The sequence below is a fragment of the Alosa sapidissima genome, chromosome 12 (genome assembly GCF_018492685.1).
Source record: "Alosa sapidissima isolate fAloSap1 chromosome 12, fAloSap1.pri, whole genome shotgun sequence".
Classification (NCBI taxonomy): domain Eukaryota; kingdom Metazoa; phylum Chordata; class Actinopteri; order Clupeiformes; family Clupeidae; genus Alosa; species Alosa sapidissima.
Genome location: NC_055968.1, coordinates 35,633,756 through 35,657,531, shown reverse-complemented (window position 1 = coordinate 35,657,531; position 23,776 = coordinate 35,633,756). Strand labels below are relative to the sequence as shown.

Here is a 23,776-nt window from a genome sequence, read left to right as displayed (position 1 = left end):
GTATATCCCTGACATTTGAATAACTCTCTCTCTCTCTCTCTCTCTCTCTCTCTCTCTCTCTCTCTCTCTCTCTCTCTCTCTCTCTCTCTCTCTCTCTCTCTCTCTCTCTCTCTCTCTCTCTCTCCTCCTCCTCCTCCTCTCTCTCCCCTTCCTCCCTGCTTTTCTTGTTCTCGTGTGCAGGACAGAGGACTCTGCAGCACAGTGGTGACGTTCTGGACACACAGGTGGTTGTGAATCCGTCCCAATCTCTGGTTTCATCTGAGGTGAGTCCTCCCCATGACCCCTGTTTGTCCCTCTTCCCCCACCGTACTCCTCCCAGCTCTCTGACAGGAAGCACGATGGCCGTGGAGTCCAGGTGGAATGAAAGGGCTGTGTGGCATTCTGACCACCTGCCTGTAATGTGATGAGAGCGAGTATCTCGGCGGTCACGTGCTGGGAGCTCCTTGGTGGCTCCTGACCTCTGTGTCTCGTGGTGCACGCAGCTGTGTGGCCCTCGGCAGTCATCATCCATCTCATCTTGTGCGTTCTGTTTAATGGTTTTGAGACCGTGGTTCCTCCGGGTTATTGGTTGCGTGTGCGTCCGTCGGCTTGCGAGCTGGAAAAGCAAACTCTGGTCAGGCCAATCACATTGTGTATGGAGTCGATGGGCGGGGCTTAACAGAGTTGCGATGGTTCCACGTCAACTCTCTGCTACTTGAAAACAAAGAAGATGGCTGCTGCTGCTGGCGAACAGCGCTCTTTCAAATCGACTTTGGCCGCGACTCTTACACATTTGGAGTTAAGCTTTACTTTGAGAAAAGAACAAAGAACGGCACTGAGTGGTTGTAGTGTTATCCTATTACTTGCAAAGGGAATTTGAAAGACAACCGTTTATCCCACCCCTCGGATTAAGCCCTGCCAATGGTGTGTTCCCACACCCAACATCTTGATGTGGGTCTGGCTTGCCAGGCTAGCTTTCTGTGTAATGGTTTTGAGACCGTGGTTCCTCCAGGTTATTGGGTGCTTGTGCATTCTGTGTAATGGTTTTGAGACCGTGGTTCCTCCAGCTTATTGTCCTGCACTGGACCGACTCTTTTAGTGCAGCTGCTCTCCTTTTTCCCTTATTTGGCATTGTGTAGCTCATTTAGATGCACAGCTATGAACACCTATCCTGAGTATGTAAACACCAGGGTTGTAGTACATTTCTCTGGCTGCTCCATATGACTCTGCTTTCTGCAGCTGCTTCTCATTATGATTTCATCTGTCGTCTTAAAATACACACGGATGCTAACATGTAAATATCCATCAAAGATATTCAAATGACCATGCAAAACTCTGAGGAACACTTTGACAGTGTTTCATTTGGGGTGGTGGCAATATGTGTTGCCCTATAAAGGACTTTTGTTAGAATATAGCTGGTCGGTCCTCAGATGCTGTGCATGAATTAGACAAGAATGTTATTTCTGAGGAGTTAAGATTTGTGATGTTATTTCTGAGGAGTTAAGATTCGTGGTCGGTGCCTTTGGGAAGACAAAACATTGTGAATATTTTTAGTCTTCTCGCATTGGAAAGGACTAGTCCATGTGATATTTTAATCTAGCATGAAGGGCAAACGCGAGTTAGCCAAAATATAATTCCTGGTTGCCTGTGCCTCATTTTGGAATGTTGGCATACAATATAAAACCTTGCTTTAGTGTAATCATTTAAGAATAACCGTTAGAAAACCATTTTAGAACTGTAAACAACATTCTCTGTTCTTGAATTCCTGTGTTCCACTCCGTGATCCTTCTGTTCTGTGTTCCAGGTCCGGAGGCTTATCTCTGATGAGTCGCGCCACAAGCTGCTGATTCTTGCGGGGCAGTGTGTCGAGCGGTCAGGTGACCTCGTGCTGCAGACTGGGAGCTTTTCTCTCGATGACTTCATCCAGATATTTGCAGACGAGGAGGTAGCTGGTGCAGAACTATTTCCCTTTCATATTCCATTAACCACTATTGCCTGTGCCTGGCTTCATCCAACTGCTGGATGCATGTGTTAGTCATTTTATAAAACTCTTTGTTCATGGCTGTTTGCAGATCGGTGAGCTGCTGAGCTCTGCAGACCCAACACAGAAGGCGACGCTGACTCTGAGCTGTCCCAGTACGGGCACGTGGAAGAACTCGGTGCTGGAGAAGCACAACCTGCAGGACTTCATCGAGATCAAGATCAACCCCACCGCCACGCTGCCCGAGATGGAGGGCCTGCAGGAGTTCACGGAGTACCTCTCCGAGTCCCTGGAGCCGCAGTCACCCTTCGAGCTCCTCGAACCGCCGAGCACCGTTGGCTTCCTCAAGCTCTCCCGCCCCTGCTGCTATATCTTCCCAGGGGGTCGAGGGGACTCTGCCTTTTTCGCCGTTAATGGATTTAACGTCCTGGTGAACGGAGGATCCGATTCACGCTCCTGCTTCTGGAAGTTGGTCAGGCATTTGGACCGGGTCGACTCCATATTGCTCACACACATTGGCGTAGACAACCTGCCCGGTGTGAACAGCCTCCTCCAGAGAAAAGCAGCTGAGCTTGAGGAGGAGCAGCAGGGCACTGGCTCCCAGGCCAACGAGGACTGGCTGAAAAATCAGATTTCTCCAGAAATCGGGGTGGTTTTCCTGAATGCCCCAGAGAGACTGAAAACACTCCAAGGCGACCCCAAAGTACTCCGAAGCTGTGACCAGGCAGCGCTCACCTTACAGCATCTGCAGAAGCTGTCCATTACTCCAGAGCATCTCTCGCGCTCCAGCGGCCCAACGATTGAACCGGTCATCCTCTTCCAGAAGATGGGAGTCGGCCGGCTAGAGCTGTACGTGTTGAACCCAGTCAAAGGGAGCAAAGACCTGGAGGCCCTCATGCAGTCCTGGCCAAACAATGGTGCCAATCCAAAGGGCTCTGACCTGCCGTTGCCCTGCCTTGCCTCTATCTGTGCCCTTCTGGTTTGGCATCCTGCCAGCCCACACGAGAAGATCATCCGGGCCCTCTTCCCCGGATGCACGCCCCAGAGTAAAATTCTGGAAGGGTTCGAAAAACTGAAGCACCTGGACTTCCTCAAACACCCTGTTGTGAGTTTGAAGGACCTCGAGACGTCCAAGTCGGATAAACAGCCAAAGCGTGCTGAAAGCAAAGAAAGCCTCAAGTCCCTTCCCAGGGACACGAGACCAGCAAGTGCCTCTGTGAAGGATAAGTTGGCCCGTACTGATGTGAAAAAGCTGGACCCTAAGTCCAAGACCAAAGCTGCAGGCGAAACAAGTGCGTCTAAGGATGGTAAGGATGAGGACAAAGCAAAACCAAGAGACAGTGAGACGAAACTAAAGCCGTCAAAGGTCGACAAGCCTTTGACAAAGAAGGAGCCTGTGAAAGATGAAAAGAAAGAAGTACGTAGTAAGGAAGCCAAGCCATTGACAAGTGTTGCCAAGAAAGAAGAGAGCATGGAGAAAAAGAAGGAGATAGTCAAGAAGGACCTTAGTCTAAAACCAAAGAAGGACTTGAAACCTGAAGTGAAGAAAGAAATTAAGAAAGAAGTCAAACCTGAAGAAAAGAAACCAGCCAAAGCCCCTGCCAAAAGGGTCTCCACAGCGGGGGCATCAGCTACGGCTAAGACCACAGTGAAGAATGGCACCCTGAAAAAGGATCAAGGTACTCTTAAGAAGGAATCAGCAAAAGGGGCCAAGTCCAAGCCTGACAAGAAAGATCTGGGAAATCTAAAGGTCCCCTCTTCCTCAGAGGGGGAAGCAGATCGCTCCAAAATGTCCACGCCCGAAGACATGACTGAAGAGTTTGAGAAGTTGAAATTGGAAAATGAGCAAGGCTCAGTAAACACTACAACAGGAAGTGAAGCTAAACAGTCAAAAGAAGTAAATGGCGTTGGAGCAGGTGCTAACACTGGGGAAAGCCCAGAGAAATTCAGATGCATGGATACACTACCCGCTCCCAGCCAGTCAGCGGATCCCACCTCACCTCTTGCAAGGACACCAAAGAGTGAGCGCAGCGTCAACTTCGACCTGACGCCAACCGAACACAGAATTGGTCCGGAGGACGGGTGTGTGAGTTCAGAGGAGAAAACCCTGGAGATGGTGTCCCCTCCAGGCTCGGGGCAGAACAGTGCTGGCCACACACCTTTCCACCAGTCTCCCGACGAGGATGCCCAGGGCTCCGGTGAGGACAGCAGTTTAGGCGGGAAAGTTCCCAGCCTCAGTCTGGAGGACAGTCACGCCCCAGGGTCCAACAAGACGTCAGACGCAGGCTGCTCCAGAAGCAACCTGGAGAACAACTCCACCTCCTCCCAGGACAAACAGTCCAGCTTCCTCTCTCTCAGCTCCTTCAACATGATGGCTGACGGTCCCTCCTTCACGTCCTTGCCTGCCGAGGTTGGCTCGCCACATTCTACTGAGGTTGACGAGTCCTTATCTGTGTCCTTCGAGCAGGACATGGGGGACAGGACGTTCTCCAACGGCCACCTGGTGGATCCGGATTCCAAAGCGGGCATGTCTCTACCCCTAAAGGCGTGTCACAACATGCGCTCGTCAGGAGACGGGTGCGACGAGAGAGGCTCTGGTCCTCAGGGGCTCTTCCCCGACCTCCCTCCCCACGATGTGGACCTGTGCCTGGTCTCGCCCTGCGAGTTCCAGCACCACAAGTCCCCAGAGGGCCTGACTCCAGGGCACCCCGCCAGCCCTCACGATCTCTCGGACGAGAGCGACTCGCAGGAGCTGGTCAAGCCTGTGTGCTGCAACAACAACAACAACGACCAGCTCACACCCCAGGGTGCGAACACACCGCCAACGTCCGCCAGCGAGTCTCTTCCTACGGGCACGGACTCAGACGTGCCCCCAGCCACTGGGGACTGCCCCTCCATCAGCGAAGACACCTTGGATTCGGACGAGGACGACTCCGGCGACATCTTCCCACCCCAGCAAGCTCACGACCATCCCACCCCTCACTCCTCCCACCGAAAGGGTCCGCTCTCGTCCCCGGACCCGCCTCCAGCCCCCATGAAGGACCTGCCCCCCCTCCCGCCACAGCCTGGCGCCTGCATGGCCGACCCTGACGCAGACGCCCAGGCCAAGAAGAGCACCGCCAAAGGCAAGAAGCCTGCTAGCGCCACCCAGAGGCTATCCACAAACAGCACGGCAGCAGGGGGCAAAGCGAAGAGTGGCCTGGGAACAGGAGGGGGCACGCTGAAGGCCACCTCTACCCTGGACACCAGGCCTGCTTCACGTGGTGGCGCTGGGAGTGGATCACGGCCATCTACTGCAAAGCCCTCTTCCTCAGGTACCTTCCCACCAAACCAGTCACTACTTACTCAAGACAGAATGGGGCATAGACGCTTCCTTCCCACCAAAGCAGCCACTACTAACTCAGACAGAATGGGGCATAGATGCTTCCCTCACACAGACATAATGTGGCATACACTGTAGATGCTACCCTCACAAAGGTAAAGCATAAACATAACATTCAGTGTAAAGTACAAAGAAGTGGTGTTGCCTAATACAAAACTGCTTATGAATCTCAAAGAGAAGGAACAGTGGTATTTACTGTGTTTTGAGGCTATGGTAAGAAACATTTATTCTGTCATAACAATAATACCCATTTGATCACCACAACTAGGTCTAGAATTAGAACACTTGATGTTTAAAAACGTGGTGCTATAGTTGGTCCAGCACCATAATTAGAGGGCTTTGGAGCCTGTCTCACTTTCTGATTTCTGATTAGAAAACAAAGCCAGTCTGTGTGAAAGCATAGGAGTCCAGGAGAGGGGATTTATTTTCTCACTGCATCTATTATTGCAACAGTTATCAGATTTTAGGCCCATTTACCCCAAGAGAAGCCCGTTTCTTACGGTAGCTGTAATGAAGGGTTCTGCCGAGAGAAGCCCGTTTCTTACGGTAGCTGTAATGAAGGGTTCTGCCGAGAGAAGCCCGTTTCTTACGGTAGCTGTAATGAAGGGTTCTGTCGTCCTCTTCCTCAGGCTCTGCGGGCTCCAAGGCCTCTGCGGCGCCGGTGTATTTGGACCTGGCCTACCTGCCCTCAGGCACAGCAGCGCCATCTGTGGACGTGGAGTTGTTCCGCCGCCTGCGCTCGTCCTGCTACATCGTGAGTGGACACGACCCGCAGAAGGAGGCGGTCATGAGGAGCATCCTGGACGCCCTGCTGGAGGGCAAAACCGCATGGACAGATGTGCAGGTACCCGCTCAGGCACACACACACACGCACACACACACACACACACACACACACACACACACACACACACACACACGCAGGCAGGCAGGCAGGCAGGCAGGCAGACACACACGCACACGCAGGCAGGCAGACAGACACACGCACACGCAGGCAGGCAGACACACACACACACGCAGGCAGGCAGACACACACACGCACACGCAGGCAGGCAGACACACACACACACGCAGGCAGGCAGACACACACACACACACGCAGGCAGGCAGACACACACACACACACACGCAGGCAGGCAGACACACACACGCAGGCAGGCAGACACACACACGCAGGCAGGCAGGCAGACACACACACACAGGCAGACAGACACACACACACAGGCAGACAGACACACACACACAGGCAGACAGACACACACACACAGGCAGGCAGACACACACACACACACAGGCAGGCAGGCAGGCACACACACACAGGCAGGCAGACACACACAGGCAGGCAGGCAGGCACACACAGGCAGGCAGGCAGACACACACAGGCAGGCAGGCAGACACACACACACACACACACAGGCAGGCAGACACACACACACACACACACACAGGCAGGCAGACACACACACACACACACAGGCAGGCAGGCAGGCAGGCAGACACACACACACACACACACACACACGCAGGCAGACGCACACACACAGGCAGGCAGACAGACAGACGCACGCACGCAGGCACACACACACACACACACAGACTTATAGCAAGGTGCTTGGGTGAGATAATGCTCAAGCCACACAGTATAAATCCTGCTTTTTCTCCCCCTCACATGACTAAAAATCAATATCTCCGCCTGTGTGTTTCTGGGCTGTGCGGAGATATAAACAGGCTGTGAGAGGCTGACTGTACACAGTGTCCTTGACCAGCTCCTTGGAACACTCTGAGCTGCATGCTATAGGTCTGACCGGCTCCTTGGAACACTCTGAGCTGCATGCTATAGGTCTGACCGGCTCTTTGGAACACTCCGAGCTGCATGCTATAGGTCTGACCGGCTCCTTGGAACACTCCGAGCTGCATGCTATAGGTCTGACCGACTCCTTGGAACACTCCGAGCTGCATGCTATAGGTCTGACCGGCTCCTTGGAACACTCCGAGCTGCATGCTATAGGTCTGACCGACTCCTTGGAACACTCCGAGTTGCATGCTATAGGTCTGACCGGCTCCTTTGAACACTCCGAGCTGCATGCTATAGGTCTGACCGGCTCCTTGGAACACTCTGAGCTGCATGCTATAGGTCTGACCGGCTCCTTAGAACACTCTGAGCTGCATGCTATAGGTCTGAATACAGGAATGTTGCTTTGAGTTAAAAAATCCTGAAAGGTAGCCAATTCATGGCAGACATAGAAACATTTTTGTTTCTATTGATAATACTGTTTTGGTGAAAATCAAACTATGTGTGTTGTTGAATGCTACTGAAGGTGGTTAAATATTTTCACAACTGAATTGTATCACACTAAAGGGTTATGTTTAAGTGTAAACATAAATATAAACATTGTGATGGAAGTGATGAAGTGTAAAGCGTAACCATAGCGACACTCTGTCCCGCTCCTCAGGTGACGCTTATCCCCACGTTTGACTCGCTGGCGATGCACGACTGGTACCAGGAGACGCACGAGCGCCAGCGAGAGCTGGGCATCACCGTCCTGGGCAGCAACAGCACCGTGGCCATGCAGGATGAGACCTTCCCAGCATGCAAAGTGGAGTTCTGAGTTCCGAGTTCTGAGACGCCCCGCGGAACAGAAGGAGAGCTTTTTGTTTTGTTTTGATTGTTGTTGTTTTTTTTTTTTTTAAAGAAGACCATGAACGGATCCTTTCCCCCTGCAGCGTTGTAGTTGAGAGGCGCTGTTAGGGGGGGATGACCGCTGTGATACCCAAGAAACTTGTAGTAGAGAGGCTCTGTGATGATACCCAAGTGAAATGTACGTAGAGAGGTGCCCTGATGATACCCAAGTGAAATGTACGTTGAAGGAAGAAGGTGAAGGTCGTAGAATTTCAGCCAGGGTCGTTTTTTCGAGGTTATTTGAAGTGATCGGGGTTCTAGTGATGGAAGAACGTAAGACTTGAGAATTCCCCGCTGTAGAGGAGGGACAGGATGAGAACGTAAGACTTGAGAATTCCCCGCTGTAGAGGAGGAACAGGACGAGGTTTATATTTCCGCCTATCTAGAAGAGTCACTCCATTTCCACCTGTCTTTGCCTTAGATCTGTTTTGGACGCTTTATTGGTCTTGTTGGGACAAAGGGACACTTGCATGTGTAGAAGACAGAGGTACTGTAGCACTTCTACAGGGACGGCCATGTTGGGTCCCGTAAACGTAATCTGTAGGGTTTGGGGACACTTCCTGATGCACGGTGCGTGGTTTCCCGTAGACTTTCACTTGCGCCGGCGGTGAACGCTAGAGTTGCTCAAGCTTCATCACAGGGCTTTCTCTTTATATGCATGTCTAAGTACCCTTAATAGAGCATAACCTCCTGTTTGTTCACGTCGAGGACTTCTTTTTAGATTTTTTAAAACCCTCTGCACAAATGTTGTGCATATAATCTTGCACAGAATTAATTGGACCAGCTATTTGTTAGGTGGCATAAATGTTTACAGTTAAAGATACTGACCAATATGAAACTATTGCAATAGAAAATACTCCATACTCCCTCCTGCACATTGTCCAGGTGGTACACCCCAAGTAGAAGCACATCCCAAAGTGAGCTCTTTCTCTCTGGATTTGCCGTTCTGCTGGTAGAGACTTACAAGACGGTAAACGTTGTTAGACATCTTACACTAAACTAGTTTTGTCACTGGTACTCCTTCAATTTGGGAAAGATGGATTTTCATCCAAATGAAGACCACACATAGAAATAATGCAATGAAAGGTTTAACTGTACTGGGAAAAATATAAATTGCATTGTGGGTGTTATAGTTAGAGTTGGTTTGATTGGGAAAAACTTAGTGCCTATATGTTCAGTATTTGCACACAAAAGGGGACCTGTCTGTTATCAACAATCACGTTTGATTTCTATGGAATGTAAGGGGTATGCTGTACTTGTTCTTTTGGCCTTGATGGATGTGTGTGTGTGTGTGTGTGTGTGTGTCAAACACACACCTTGGCTGATCTCCTCATTACAAAAACACACTCCATGATCCCCAGCAGGCCCACCTACACAAATCATGTGAACGTCTCACTTAATCTCTGTGTGTGTGTGTGTGTCTGTTCGTCTGCCTGATTCTGTCTGTCTGTCTGATTCCGTCATACCACTTGAACGTTTTATCTGTCAGCTTATAACATTTCATATTGTTTTCATTTCAATTCAAAGTTGCATTGGTACACAGCAGTATTTGGTTTAAACGCATTTCAAGGTAATTTGTATTGATGTGAAAGCAGGTGCTTTCATACCTGACCATGAAAACAATCTGGTATAACATGTCCTTGACGTGTGTCCTGCAAAGGATCCTGACCATGAACACATTCTAGTATAACATGTCCTTGACGTGTGTCCTGCAAAGGATCCGGTTTCTTGTTTCATTCACATCATTTATAGTCTGAGGACAACATTTCATGAACGTAATTCCTTCATATCCTTTTGTTATTTATTTTTATTTTCTTAAATTATTGTCCATTTTATATGTTTTCTTCAGTGTACCTGAACCAAAAAAATTCCATTTCCACGATTTCTACTTGTAATACTCCTTCCAACTCTAACATTAATAAGTGTGCATTTGCATGTTACTTTGTTAACTTTTGTTGTCCCTTTCATTCTCCTGAAAGTTCGAGCCGAGTTGCAGTAATGACACACGTCTACAGAAATGTTTAAAAAACATTTTTTTTAAAAGAAGCACAGCAGCAGAGCATTACTTGAGTCGGCCAGTGCATGAACCGCTCCCATGTCTTGCATTTTTCTGAAGGTCATAGAATGTTCCAGAACAGCTCTTCATCAGTACGTTAAGGATGCTGACCATTAACAGTGAATGACGGTAAACACCAAACCTTTGGCCTGCACCCAGGCATGTGTTCATGATATTTGGCATCACTCTTCTGATACACAGCGGTCCAGTTGGTCAGAATATTTAAAAACTAACCTTCTTGAATCTGGCTCCTGTTACCTTCTTCGTTTGTCTTGTTCTGTGTCCAGTGTGCAACAGACCGGTCACCACTGGTGCACAGGTAGTAGCTCATGACTACCCTCTGCTGGAAGAACGGCAGGTGCCACAGAAAGTTTTGGACAGTCGAGAAAATGATGCAATTACAGTATAAACACTACACTATTGTTTTTTTTCCCTCTGAAATAAATATTCCCCTTTTATAATGATGTGCCATCATGTCATGCTTTGTGTGGGTCATATTTCTGGCTCAACTAATTCTGTCATAACAGTATCAATATCAAGCAAGTGAATAATGTCAAGCAAGTCAAAGTCAAGTTGTACATAATTTGTTAGTTAGTTTCCATATTTATCTATCCTAGTTTCCATATTTATGGATTTTTTTTTTTTCTTTTTTTTTTTTTTTTTTTATTGTTTCTTACCTTACAATTTGAAATGAAACACTTGGTGAAGCCTTCAGTATTTGATTTGACCCAGAACACTAGAGATTAGAGGCCATCACAATCCTAGTGGCCATCTTTGGTTATGGTGTGTAATTGTTTTGAAACCTTGAATAATAACAAAACCTTGATAATATTTTTGAAATAGTTTACTTAAAATGAGTTCTGACCCAAACATAATAGGAGGGTTAATGTTTGGTCATACTAAACACCACTGTACATCTAGCGTTGATTTTTATATAGTTTACATTGTACTGAACATACAACAAAATGAATAGGTGTGTGTGTGTGTGTAGGACTGAAGATGCAAGGCCAATCTCTCACCATATGCTGAGTGACGCAAAAAAAAGAATCTGAGGACCTAATTTGCTTCCCACTTTATTATGAAGATATGCAAGTGTAGCAGCTAAAATATGATATTAAGTGGCTTATTTAGATACAGTAAAGGAAGATGGAAATGTAAAACACCGTTTCCTGTGATTGCTGCTAGTGAACACTGTGTTGTAGGTCAACAGTAGCGCTCAGAAAAAGAACAAAAAAGAAGTACAAACAAAACCAATCACCAAAGAAAAAAACAATCTCTTGGACATGTTCAGCTGTAAGAAAATGTAGATGATTTCTTTTGGGACCATGTTCCTCTATGAACTTGCAGAGGCCGAGCTGACGGCCCTCTCTGCGCTGCCTCTCTCGGGGTGGTCTCTGAGGTAGAGGTCAACGCTCTGCAGGATGTGGTTGAGCGCTCCGAGCAGCAGCGTGTCTGTGTGTGGGTCCAGCTCCAGCTCCTCAGAGTAGTTCTTCACCGGCACGATGGAGGAGAGGGGCATGCCCAGCAGATCGCCAACCTTCAGCATCTGGGCACACAGAGGACGGGGCCGTCCATAGAGGATGGACACACACACACACAGGACCGGACCGTCCATAGAGGATGGAGACACACATATACACACACACACACAGACACAGAAGATGGGGCCGTCCATAGAGGATGGAGACACACACACACACACACACACACAGAGGACGGGACCGTCCATAGAGGATGGGGAACAGAGACACTTTTCAGAAAACTTTATATTTCAGGTAGTAGAGGAGTTTTTACAATTTAAATTACGTACATTACAGGCACAGTGTATCTTTGCATTAATGTTTATGTATTTGAGAGACACTTCTCACAGGTCAAAACCTCCCCTAATCCACAGACTGTCATCCCTACAGGTCTTACCGCTTGCTTCAAAAGTAAACCATTGTACACCTGGGAGATGTCCCTGGCTGTTTTGGCACAGACTTTATCCACGTGAGTCAACACCGCCACCTGCTGGACACCTGCAGTAACATTGACATTCTCAGACAGGGATCAAACTTGCTTCACATCATTTTTATCAATGCATCAGGAATTATTAGGCTACAATGACAGTTTACAGATCAGTTACAGAGAGCTTGGATCCTTATTGCACAGTGCATTATTATTACAGTGACAGTTCTTAATAATGACAGTTTACAGATCAATTACAGAGAGCTTAGATAATTATTAGTGACAGACATGACCCCCATCCTTCTCCACCCCTTCCCCCCTTGAAAAACAGAATTACACATAGCGGATTCTTCTCTCTCACCCAGGGCGCTGATGTGCTCTCTGAGCTGGTGGAAGGTGGACTTCATGGTGTCCGAGTAGGAGGAGATCTCCAGGCCGCTGACCACAAAGACCACACAGTGGACCTTCTCTGCAAGGGAAGGCTCCTTCACATAGCCTGGAGTGTCCGACACAACAGGACAGCAAGCGCTGAACTAGTGAGAGAGAGAGAGAGAAAGAACAAGAGAACGAGTCAGCAACACCAGTCAGGAGGACATACTGTATCCTTACAGCATAACGCTGGTTTTATATTAAAGGTTTCATGCTCAGATGACAAATGAAAAGGATATTTAACGCTGGTTTCATATGGAATGCCGTCTCTTACTGTCCTAAATGCCTTTATAGCCCTTATAAGACAGGAAGATGTTCATTCTTATCTAATGATGGCCTACAAATATACACCTTTGTAGTGATGCACAGGTATAGGACAACTCAGTTTCTATTAAATATAAAAATAGTATCTTGAGTTTGTCATGTAAGAATATAATATCGCTCATTACAAATATGTACCCCAGACCATATCTCCATGATCACCTTATAAGGACCTGCACTCAACATTGTGTTTATGAGTTAGTTAGGTATTAAATACATAGTTTGTATGGACACCTGTGGTCTAATGTAGTGTGTTTATGAGTTAGTTATCTTTTGTGTCAAAGTAGGTAACCAGTCTTCCTCCATTGCTGCAAGTAAATATGGTGTCCCCCAAGGGTCCATTCTAGGCCCCCTGCTCTTCTCCCTCTACAAGCTGCCCCTGGGCTCTATCCTCCAGAAGCACAACATCCAATATCACTGCTATGCTGATGACACACAGCTCTATCTGCCCTTCAGTCCAAATTGCACTTCCACCCTCAACAAACTGTTTAGCTGTCTTGAGGATATCAAATCCTGGATGGCATGCAACTTTTTGCAATTAAATGAAAGCAAAACAGAAATAATTCTATTTGGCTCCCCCTCCTCTGTCGCCAACCTAGGCAATGCACTTGGTCCTCTCTCACTTAACCTGCATGGCCTAGTCAAAAACCTGGGCGTTCAGCTAGATGGCTCCTTGAATTTTAACTATCAGGTCAGCAGTGTAGTCAAAGGCAGTTTCTACCAATTAAGAACCATAGCCAAGCTGAAACCCATTCTGTCCGCAACTGATCTTAAAACTGTTGTCCATGCCTTCATCTCCTCCCGCTTAGACTACTGCAATTCTCTGTACATTGGCATGTCACAAACAAATCTAAATAAACTCCAGCTGGTACAAAATGCTGCTGCTAGGCTCCTCACCAACACCAAAAAGAGTGATCACATACTGGCAATTGTAGCTCAGCTACACTGGCTTCCTGTCAAATTCAGGATTGAGTTTAAAATTTAACTTTTTGTTTTTTAAAGCCCTTAGCCCCACCTTACATCTCTGAACTTCTGCCCCCACACTCTACTACCAGGTCACTCAGGTCACAAGACCAACTACTGCTTGCTGTCCCACGTACACGCCTCAAAACCCGTGGCGACCGAGCTTTTTCTGTAGCTGCTCCAAAGCTCTTGAATACCCTCCACATATCAAATCCTCCCCTACAATTACCTCCTTCAAATCCAGTCTTAAGACATAAAGTATTTTTTCTCACTTGCTTTTAATGATGTTTTTGGTCTTGTTTTATTTTTCTTATTTATTTTTATTTATCTTATCTATTTTCTTGTCGCTGCTACTAATGCTGTCTTGTGTATCTGAGGAAGACCGCAAGGTTGAAACGTCATGTGCCAAATAATGAGAAAATAAACTCAAAAAAAGATTACCAAGGAGTGTGCAAACTTTTTTCTTAAAAAAACTAATGCTGTCTTGCCACAAATAATCACACTTAGTTTGTGTAGATGTATGGACTTTGTGTAGATGTATGGACTTTGTGTAGATGTATGGACTTTGTGTAGATGTATGGTCTTATTGTTATGACTTATTAGCTAACTTTTTCTTTGTTCGGCACTTTCGCTCAACACCTGGAGTGTGTTTATGAGTTAGTTAGGTATTAAATACATAGTTTGTATGGACACCTGTGAACAAACTGAGTGCTCATAGTAAAGTGCTACAAGAGAAAAAAAGTTTGGAAACACAACAGGGAAGAGGGTCCAGTACCGTGTGTCCATCTGGAACGTGTCCCTTGATGACGGCCAGTGTGTCGTGAAGCGTGAGTCCGTTGGTCTCCCCGAGTCCCACCATGTCAGACAGGACCAGAGCCATACTCTCATCCACTCTCTCTCTGCTGCTGTACAGCTGATATGACTGCAGCTATGGAGGAGGAACAAGAGGCACATGCATAAGTAGTTAGATCCTTTAGCATGGCAAGTTGCACATGAGGAAGTAGATCCTTTAGCATGACTTGATAACCTGCTGTACTTACTCTCAGTGAATAGTAGCTTTCACACAAGAATTGTGTAAAGAACCTACACCCACGTACAGCCACACCCAGAGAGGGACTACTCCTACACCCAGGATGAGTGTTTGTGTATGCAGCTATCATCAAACCACCATATAACCATAGAGAACTAGATGATCCCCAACCAATCAGAATGTAGATTTCACGCCCATCATCTCCGTTGTCATGGTCACTTCCTGTACCTGCTTGGTGAAGCTGACAGATGAGTTAAGACATGTTCCCACCATGGTCCGGTTCACGACCCGTCCATAGAATACGGACTGGATGGAGTTTATGAAACTGGACTTGCCAACTCCGACCGGGCCAACCAGAAGAACTCGGGCAGCAGGAACTGAGTCAGGGGCCGGCGCATATGAGCGAATGGTCTCCACCGAAGCTCTGCTGTTACAATAGATTTTGCACACAGTATATGATTCCACGAAGCCACTAACACTAACACTAAAGTAGAGAAGTAATAAGTAGAGAAGTAATAAGTAGATAAGTAATAAATAGATACTGTAAGTAATAAATAGATAATAAGTAGATAAGTAATAAGTAGATAAGTAATAAATAGATACTGTAAGTAATAAATAGATAAGTAGTACATTTCATTATAGGACCACAGGGAAAAAAAGCAACATATACTTAAGAAACACTGAGAACCATGGTGCTACATAACTGACCACTTAGAAAGAGAGAAAGAGCCAGTAACTACTTTAACTGCATAACCAATAAGGAGCAATACTACTCATGGCAAGAAGATCACAGAGAAACACAGAACAGAATAATAATATATAAAATAATATTTTAGTATTACCCCGCTGACCAGTCCACCTGCCTCCACGGAGATTCCTCTGAACTAGGACACGCTGCCAGATAAAGAAGAGGGCCACTGTTAAATAAGTATTTATATATAGTATAGGTTTGATAAAGAGGGCCACTGTTAAATAAGTATTTATATATTGTATAGGTTTGATAAAGAGGGCCACTGTTAAATAAGTATTTATATATCGTATAGGTTTGATAAAGAGGGCCACTGTTAAATAAGTATTTATATATCGTATAATAAGTATTTATATATCGTATAGGTTTGATAAAGAGGGCCACTGTTAAATAAGTATTTATATATCGTATAGGTTTGATAAAGAGGGCCACTGTTAAATAAGTATTTATATATCGTATAATAAGTATTTATATATCGTATAGGTTTGATAAAGAGGGCCACTGTTAAATAAGTATTTATATATCGTATAGGTTTGATAAAGAGGGCCACTGTTAAACAAGTATTTATATATCGTATAGGTTTGATAAAGAGGGCCACTGTTAAATAAGTATTTATATATCGTATAGGTTTGATAAAGAGGGACACTAAATATTTATATATCGTATAGGTTTGATAAAGAGGGACACTAAGTCTTTATATATTGTATAGGTTTGATAAAGAGGGACACTAAGTCTTTGTGTAGGTTTGATGAAAAGGGACACTTAAGTCTTTTCTATAGGTTTAATAAAGAGGGACACTGAGTCTTTATATATTCTATAGGTTTAATAAAGAGGGACACTGAGTCTTTATATATTCTATAGGTTTAATAAAGAGGGACACTGAGTCTTTATATATTCTATAGGTTTAATAAAGAGGGACACTATAGTGTATTCTATAGGTTTAATAAAGAGGGACACTGAGTCTTTATATATTCTATAGGTTTAATAAAGAGGGACACTATAGTGTATTCTATAGGTTTAATAAAGAGGGACACTATAGTGTATTCTATAGGTTTAATAAAGAGGGACACTGAGTCTTTATATATTCTATAGGTTTAATAAAGAGGGACACTGAGTCTTTATATATTCTATAGGTTTAATAAAGAGGGACACTGAGTCTTTATATATTCTATAGGTTTAATAAAGAGGGACACTATAGTGTATTCTATAGGTTTAATAAAGAGGGACACTGAGTCTTTATATATTCTATAGGTTTAATAAAGAGGGACACTGAGTCTTTATATATTCTATAGGTTTAATAAAGAGGGACACTGAGTCTTTATATATTCTATAGGTTTAATAAAGAGGGACACTGAGTCTTTATATATTCTATAGGTTTAATAAAGAGGGACACTATAGTGTATTCTATAGGTTTAATAAAGAGGGACACTGAGTCTTTATATATTCTATAGGTTTAATAAAGAGGGACACTATAGTGTATTCTATAGGTTTAATAAAGAGGGACACTATAGTGTATTCTATAGGTTTAATAAAGAGGGACACTGAGTCTTTATATATTCTATAGGTTTAATAAAGAGGGACACTGAGTCTTTATATATTCTATAGGTTTAATAAAGAGGGACACTGAGTCTTTATATATTCTATAGGTTTAATAAAGAGGGACACTATAGTGTATTCTATAGGTTTAATAAAGAGGGACACTATAGTGTATTCTATAGGTTTAATAAAGAGGGACACTATAGTGTATTCTATAGGTTTAATAAAGAGGGACACTGAGTCTTTATATATTCTATAGGTTTAATAAAGAGGGACACTGAGTCTTTATATATTCTATAGGTTTAATAAAGAGGGACACTGAGTCTTTATATATTCTATAGGTTTAATAAAGAGGGACACTATAGTGTATTCTATAGGTTTAATAAAGAGGGACACTATAGTGTATTCTATAGGTTTAATAAAGAGGGACACTATAGTGTATTCTATAGGTTTAATAAAGAGGGACACTATAGTGTATTCTATAGGTTTAATAAAGAGGGACACTGAGTCTTTATATATTCTATAGGTTTAATAAAGAGGGACACTGAGTCTTTATATATTCTATAGGTTTAATAAAGAGGGACACTGAGTCTTTATATATTCTATAGGTTTAATAAAGAGGGACACTGAGTCTTTATATATTCTATAGGTTTAATAAAGAGGGACACTGAGTCTTTATATATTCTATAGGTTTAATAAAGAGGGACACTGAGTCTTTATATATTCTATAGGTTTAATAAAGAGGGACACTATAGTGTATTCTATAGGTTTAATAAAGAGGGACACTGAGTCTTTATATATTCTATAGGTTTAATAAAGAGGGACACTATAGTGTATTCTATAGGTTTAATAAAGAGGGACACTATAGTGTATTCTATAGGTTTAATAAAGAGGGACACTGAGTCTTTATATATTCTATAGGTTTAATAAAGAGGGACACTGAGTCTTTATATATTCTATAGGTTTAATAAAGAGGGACACTATAGTGTATTCTATAGGTTTAATAAAGAGGGACACTGAGTCTTTATATATTCTATAGGTTTAATAAAGAGGGACACTGAGTCTTTATATATTCTATAGGTTTAATAAAGAGGGACACTGAGTCTTTATATATTCTATAGGTTTAATAAAGAGGGACACTGAGTCTTTATATATTCTATAGGTTTAATAAAGAGGGACACTATAGTGTATTCTATAGGTTTAATAAAGAGGGACACTGAGTCTTTATATATTCTATAGGTTTAATAAAGAGGGACACTATAGTGTATTCTATAGGTTTAATAAAGAGGGACACTATAGTGTATTCTATAGGTTTAATAAAGAGGGACACTGAGTCTTTATATATTCTATAGGTTTAATAAAGAGGGACACTGAGTCTTTATATATTCTATAGGTTTAATAAAGAGGGACACTGAGTCTTTATATATTCTATAGGTTTAATAAAGAGGGACACTATAGTGTATTCTATAGGTTTAATAAAGAGGGACACTATAGTGTATTCTATAGGTTTAATAAAGAGGGACACTATAGTGTATTCTATAGGTTTAATAAAGAGGGACACTGAGTCTTTATATATTCTATAGGTTTAATAAAGAGGGACACTGAGTCTTTATATATTCTATAGGTTTAATAAAGAGGGACACTGAGTCTTTATATATTCTATAGGTTTAATAAAGAGGGACACTATAGTGTATTCTATAGGTTTAATAAAGAGGGACACTATAGTGTATTCTATAGGTTTAATAAAGAGGGACACTATAGTGTATTCTATAGGTTTAATAAAGAGGGACACTATAGTGTATTCTATAGGTTTAATAAAGAGGGACACTGAGTCTTTATATATTCTATAGGTTTAATAAAGAGGGACACTGAGTCTTTATATATTCTATAGGTTTAATAAAGAGGGACACTGAGTCTTTATATATTCTATAGGTTTAATAAAGAGGGACACTGAGTCTTTATATATTCTATAGGTTTAATAAAGAGGGACACTGAGTCTTTATATATTCTATAGGTTTAATAAAGAGGGACACTATAGTGTATTCTATGATGAAGAAAGGAAGAAAAAGACAAGACATCACCAGCTGCACATGGTACTGTGTGTTAAATACTTGCACATGGTACTGTGTGTTAAATACTTGCACATGGTGCTGTGTGTTAAATACTTGCACATGGTACTGTGTGTTAAATACTTGCACATGGTACTGTGTGTTAAATACTTGCACATGGTGCTGTGTGTTAAATACTTGCACATGGTACTGTGTGTTAAATACTTGCACATGGTACTGTGTGTTAAATACTTGCACATGGTGCTGTGTGTTAAATACTTGCACATGGTGCTGTGTGTTAAATACTTGCACATGGTGCTGTGTGTTAAATACTTGCACATGGTACTGTGTGTTAAATACTTGCACATGGTACTGTGTGTTAAATACTTGCACATGGTGCTGTGTGTTAAATACTTGCACATGGTACTGTGTGTTAAATACTTGCACATGGTACTGTGTGTTAAATACTTGCACATGGTACTGTGTGTTAAATACTTGCACATGGTACTGTGTGTTAAATACTTGCACATGGTACTGTGTGTTAAATACTTGCACATGGTACTGTGTGTTAAATACTTGCACATGGTACTGTGTGTTAAATACTTGCACATGGTGCTGTGTGATGGTACTGTGTGTTAAATACTTGCACGTGGTGCTGTGTGTTAAATACTTGCACGTGGTGCTGTGTGTTAAATACTTGCACGTGGTGCTGTGTGTTAAATACTTGCACATGGTACTGTGTGTTAAATACTTGCACATGGTACTGTGTGTTAAATACTTGCACATGGTACTGTGTGTTAAATACTTGCACATGGTACTGTGTGTTAAATACTTGCACATGGTACTGTGTGTTAAATACTTGCACATGGTACTGTGTGTTAAATACTTGCACATGGTACTGTGTGTTAAATACTTGCACATGGTACTGTGTGTTAAATACTTGCACGTGGTACTGTGTGTTAAATACTTGCACGTGGTACTGTGTGTTAAATACTTGCACGTGGTACTGTGTGTTAAATACTTGCACGTGGTGCTGTGTGTTAAATACTTGCACGTGGTACTGTGTGTTAAATACTTGCACATGGTACTGTGTGTTAAATACTTGCACATGGTACTGTGTGTTAAATACTTGCACATGGTACTGTGTGTTAAATACTTGCACATGGTACTGTGTGTTAAATACTTGCACATGGTACTGTGTGTTAAATACTTGCACATGGTACTGTGTGTTAAATACTTGCACATGGTACTGTGTGTTAAATACTTGCACATGGTACTGTGTGTTAAATACTTGCACATGGTACTGTGTGTTAAATACTTGCACATGGTACTGTGTGTTAAATACTTGCACATGGTACTGTGTGTTAAATACTTGCACATGGTACTGTGTGTTAAATACTTGCACATGGTACTGTGTGTTAAATACTTGCACATGGTACTGTATGTTAAATACTTGTTTGTGCCGTCAATGGTTTTTGGTTTGTTCTCACCATTTTGACTTGAAGATATAGTAAATGTTGGCGGTGCAATTATTGTCTTTCCTTTTCCAGACATGACTGGTTTTGTCTCAGGCGAGGACCGAAGGTTACATTCAGAGTTGGGAGAGGTGAATGAAAAGCTAAATGGAGATGACTTTCCTTCTGTCTTCTCCGCCATTACCAACCGCACTAGGAGCTATAATGACCATTAAAGAAAAAAGTTAATCCAGCAACTCAAATGTAAGAAATGTCAATGTTTTAAGAATAACCTGTTGACCACAACATGTATCAAATTTGGAAGTGATTTACTTTTTTCTGGCCTTTCATCTATATTGGAATCACTGATATTACCCTTTAATGGTAAAGATTGTACCTCCCAAATAGACACTTTATCACACAACACCTCCTCCTCCACCTCTCCTATGGTTTTCCTCAGGGGTCAGTTCATGCGCCGCTTCTCTTTTGAATCTACATGCAGATCACTCATAGACATCACTACGCAGCTGACCTCAAGGTATATCTCAGCACTCAGATCACTCATAGACATGACCTTTCCTTTCACTACGCAGCTGACATCAAGGTATATCTCAGCACTTTCTCCCCTACAGATTCCCCTCCCAACATACAAACTTTATTTGTATGTTTTTACATTTAAAGGTTTAGAGGCACATTTCTGTCTAAACACTTCTGGTTAGTCCCAAATCCCTACTCTAGTCTAAACTATCCAACCTTTCTGTCGGCTTCATTTATCACTCTGAGCCAAGGGAGGCAGCTGTTCGAGTGGGTCAAAGGACAAAAAGAAGTCATGGAATGGAAGAGAGATAAAGAAAATAATAAAATAAGGAATATAAAATCGTGGAAATGTACACATTTTGCTTTCCCTTATAGAATTAACTTTTTCGGACTGCTTTTTCTTTTCTTTTATTGACATTTCTCTCACCCTTTTGCTTTTTCCTCTATTGTCATTGATTTCCCTAACCCAACCCTAGCTACTTGAATGTCCCCTGGGGATCAATAAAGTATCTCTCTATTTCCCCTGGGGATCAATAAAGTATCTCTCTATTTCCCCTGGGGATCAATAAAGTATCTCTCTCTCTACTGATTGGGCTGTAATGCGTTTGCCATTTCTTGCAGGACCAAGCTGTCAATCAACTGGGTAGTCAGTTTCTGCACTCATGATTCCTGCTTTCAAACTAATCCACAATATGTAGTTCTAGTAAAAAATAAATGCAAGTTTCTGAAGCATTAGTTTTGTTAAATGTTTTATTGGGATGTTGTAGAGGTATTTGATTCATGTTTGTAATAATTGTGTGTTGTTTGTTAATACCTAGTCCTGGACAAATTGGTTTAGCAACATCAATACTAGTGAGTGAGTGAGGATTCACTTTTACACAACTTTAAGGGTTAGGGTAAGAGTTAGAAAGAGAGTTGTGAGCCATCATGCAAAGTGATATGTGTTTCCAGCTGTTATTGCCATATAGCTTTCAACAAGGCAATACTAGCTCTTGATAGTTTTCACAAATGTCGTAGAAGGACGTACTGCCAGCTGTCATCTGTCAAGTAACTTTCGAGGTTTGTGTGAAATAAATGCACTTCACAGTCACACAGGACACATTTGACATGTGTCTTATAGACTACTAGTTTGATTATTGTATTTCATCTTATAGTTTTATTATTTTAATCACCACAGTTAAAGACCAGCAACTGAATAGCCGCCTACAAACATACATGAGGTTGCTCTGGGGTATTGGGGGTGTGAATAGCCACCTACAAACATACATGAGGTACTGGGGTATTGGGAGTATGTTGGAACAGTGGTAGTGTTGCTCTGAGCCCTGGTTCAAAGCCCAATCCCAGTGGTGCCAGACCCTGCTCCTGCTCCTGCTGATTTCAGTAAATGTGGAAAAGTACCATCCCCTTTACTTCACTTTATTTGTACAACAGCAATCCATACACTTCTAAAATGAGTTACTGACCAACTCACCAGGCTAGCAGCCCTCTCCCTATGTTGAGGATGTTTGGGATGATCTGTTGCCACTCTCATGGACTGGTCAGCTCCACACTCCCTGCACCTTGTGCAAGCTACCCAGATATGGGCCTGGCATGTGATGCACAATCTAAATGTGGATCCTGGCATAATTTACAACAACAAAAACAACACGAGGCGTCACGGTGAAGCAGGAACAGGCTGCACTAGTGTGGAGGAGGCAGGTGGCCCAGGTGGAGCAGAGGCAGGTGGCCCAGGTGGAGCAGAGGCAGGTGGAGCAGAGGCAGGTGGAGCAGAGGCAGGTGGAGCAGGTGGAGCAGAGGCAGGTGGAGCAGAGGCAGGTGGATCTACATGTAGAGGAAATGGAGTAGAGCAGAGTGGGGTAATGTGCTAATGGGCAACTTGGTAATCATAGTAACAATAATCACCATCATCACCACCACCATCACCATCATCACCATCATCACCACCATCACCATCATCATCATCATCATCACCATCATCATCATCATCATCACCATCACCATCATCACCATCACCATCATCACCACCACCATCACCATCATCATCACCATCATCACCATCATTATCATCACCACCATCATCACCATCATCACCATCACCACCATCATCATCATCACCATCATCATATCATCATCATATTACTAGTAAACATCCATGATCATAACATTACTCTGTAAGCACTTGCTAAAAGTGAATGAGCTAAAAATGAGCTAGCTAGGCCTAAATGCGACTTTGCTTTTAGCTTTTGATTTGTCTTTTGTTTAGTCTTTTTCCTGAAGTTAAAAAAATAAAATACAAATTACACAGTAATGTCTCTAACTAACATTTGTAAATGGCATCATAAATTCCTTGTTAATTTCTGTAAGAATCAAATGAGTAAGGGTTGACACTTCTAATTACCTTTTATCAACAACGTGCTGTCTGCAGGCCTCTGGAGGACATAGGATGTCTTCTTACAGTTTACTCACGGTGATGGGTGTCAAACAGTGGGCTAATGGAGGAAATCGGATCCTGAGATCAGCTTGTGGTTGTATTTTCACCGACACTCTGTTAGTACGTCATACGCTTCATTGATCTCATTGGTTGATTTGGGCCGACGACTCAGGTGGTGGTGATAGACAAATGATGGTGACAGACAGATGGCTTATCCAATCAGATAACCAGTATTTCTCACCTTCCCAAAAGTT

General features: G+C 43.3%; 2 protein-coding genes across 3 annotated transcripts in view; one reads left to right on the top strand and one right to left on the bottom strand.

Moving 5' to 3' along the window:
• map1sa (microtubule-associated protein 1Sa) overlaps nucleotides 1–11,067 on the top strand; it is a 43,765-nt gene extending 32,698 nt beyond the window's left edge. Inside the window, exons 3-8 of one of the 2 annotated variants that reach the window (XR_006020964.1) lie at nucleotides 181–263; nucleotides 1,784–1,924; nucleotides 2,052–5,274; nucleotides 5,972–6,186; nucleotides 7,796–9,441; nucleotides 11,052–11,067. Coding sequence is in view for 1 of the 2 variants with exons in the window: in XM_042056100.1 (XP_041912034.1) it covers nucleotides 181–263; nucleotides 1,784–1,924; nucleotides 2,052–5,274; nucleotides 5,972–6,186; nucleotides 7,796–7,951 (3,818 nt within the window). In the remaining variant the exon portion in view is untranslated. Of the gene's footprint in view, nucleotides 1–180; nucleotides 264–1,783; nucleotides 1,925–2,051; nucleotides 5,275–5,971; nucleotides 6,187–7,795; nucleotides 10,540–11,051 lie in introns of those variants that run through there. The other variant, XM_042056100.1, reaches the window with a different exon arrangement.
• Nucleotides 11,068–11,328: 261 nt separating this feature from the next.
• Nucleotides 11,329–23,522, bottom strand: LOC121677410 (interferon-induced protein 44-like). The gene is made up of 9 exons (XM_042056106.1): nucleotides 23,490–23,522; nucleotides 22,563–22,708; nucleotides 20,591–20,774; nucleotides 15,611–15,662; nucleotides 14,997–15,195; nucleotides 14,514–14,666; nucleotides 12,387–12,558; nucleotides 11,996–12,096; nucleotides 11,329–11,624 (listed from the first exon to the last, which is right to left on the bottom strand). The coding sequence occupies exons 2-9, from the start codon at nucleotides 22,620–22,622 to the stop codon at nucleotides 11,412–11,414; spliced, it is 1,134 nt and encodes a 377-aa protein (XP_041912040.1). The 5' UTR covers nucleotides 22,623–22,708; nucleotides 23,490–23,522; the 3' UTR covers nucleotides 11,329–11,411.
• Nucleotides 23,523–23,776: the final 254 nt, after the last annotated feature.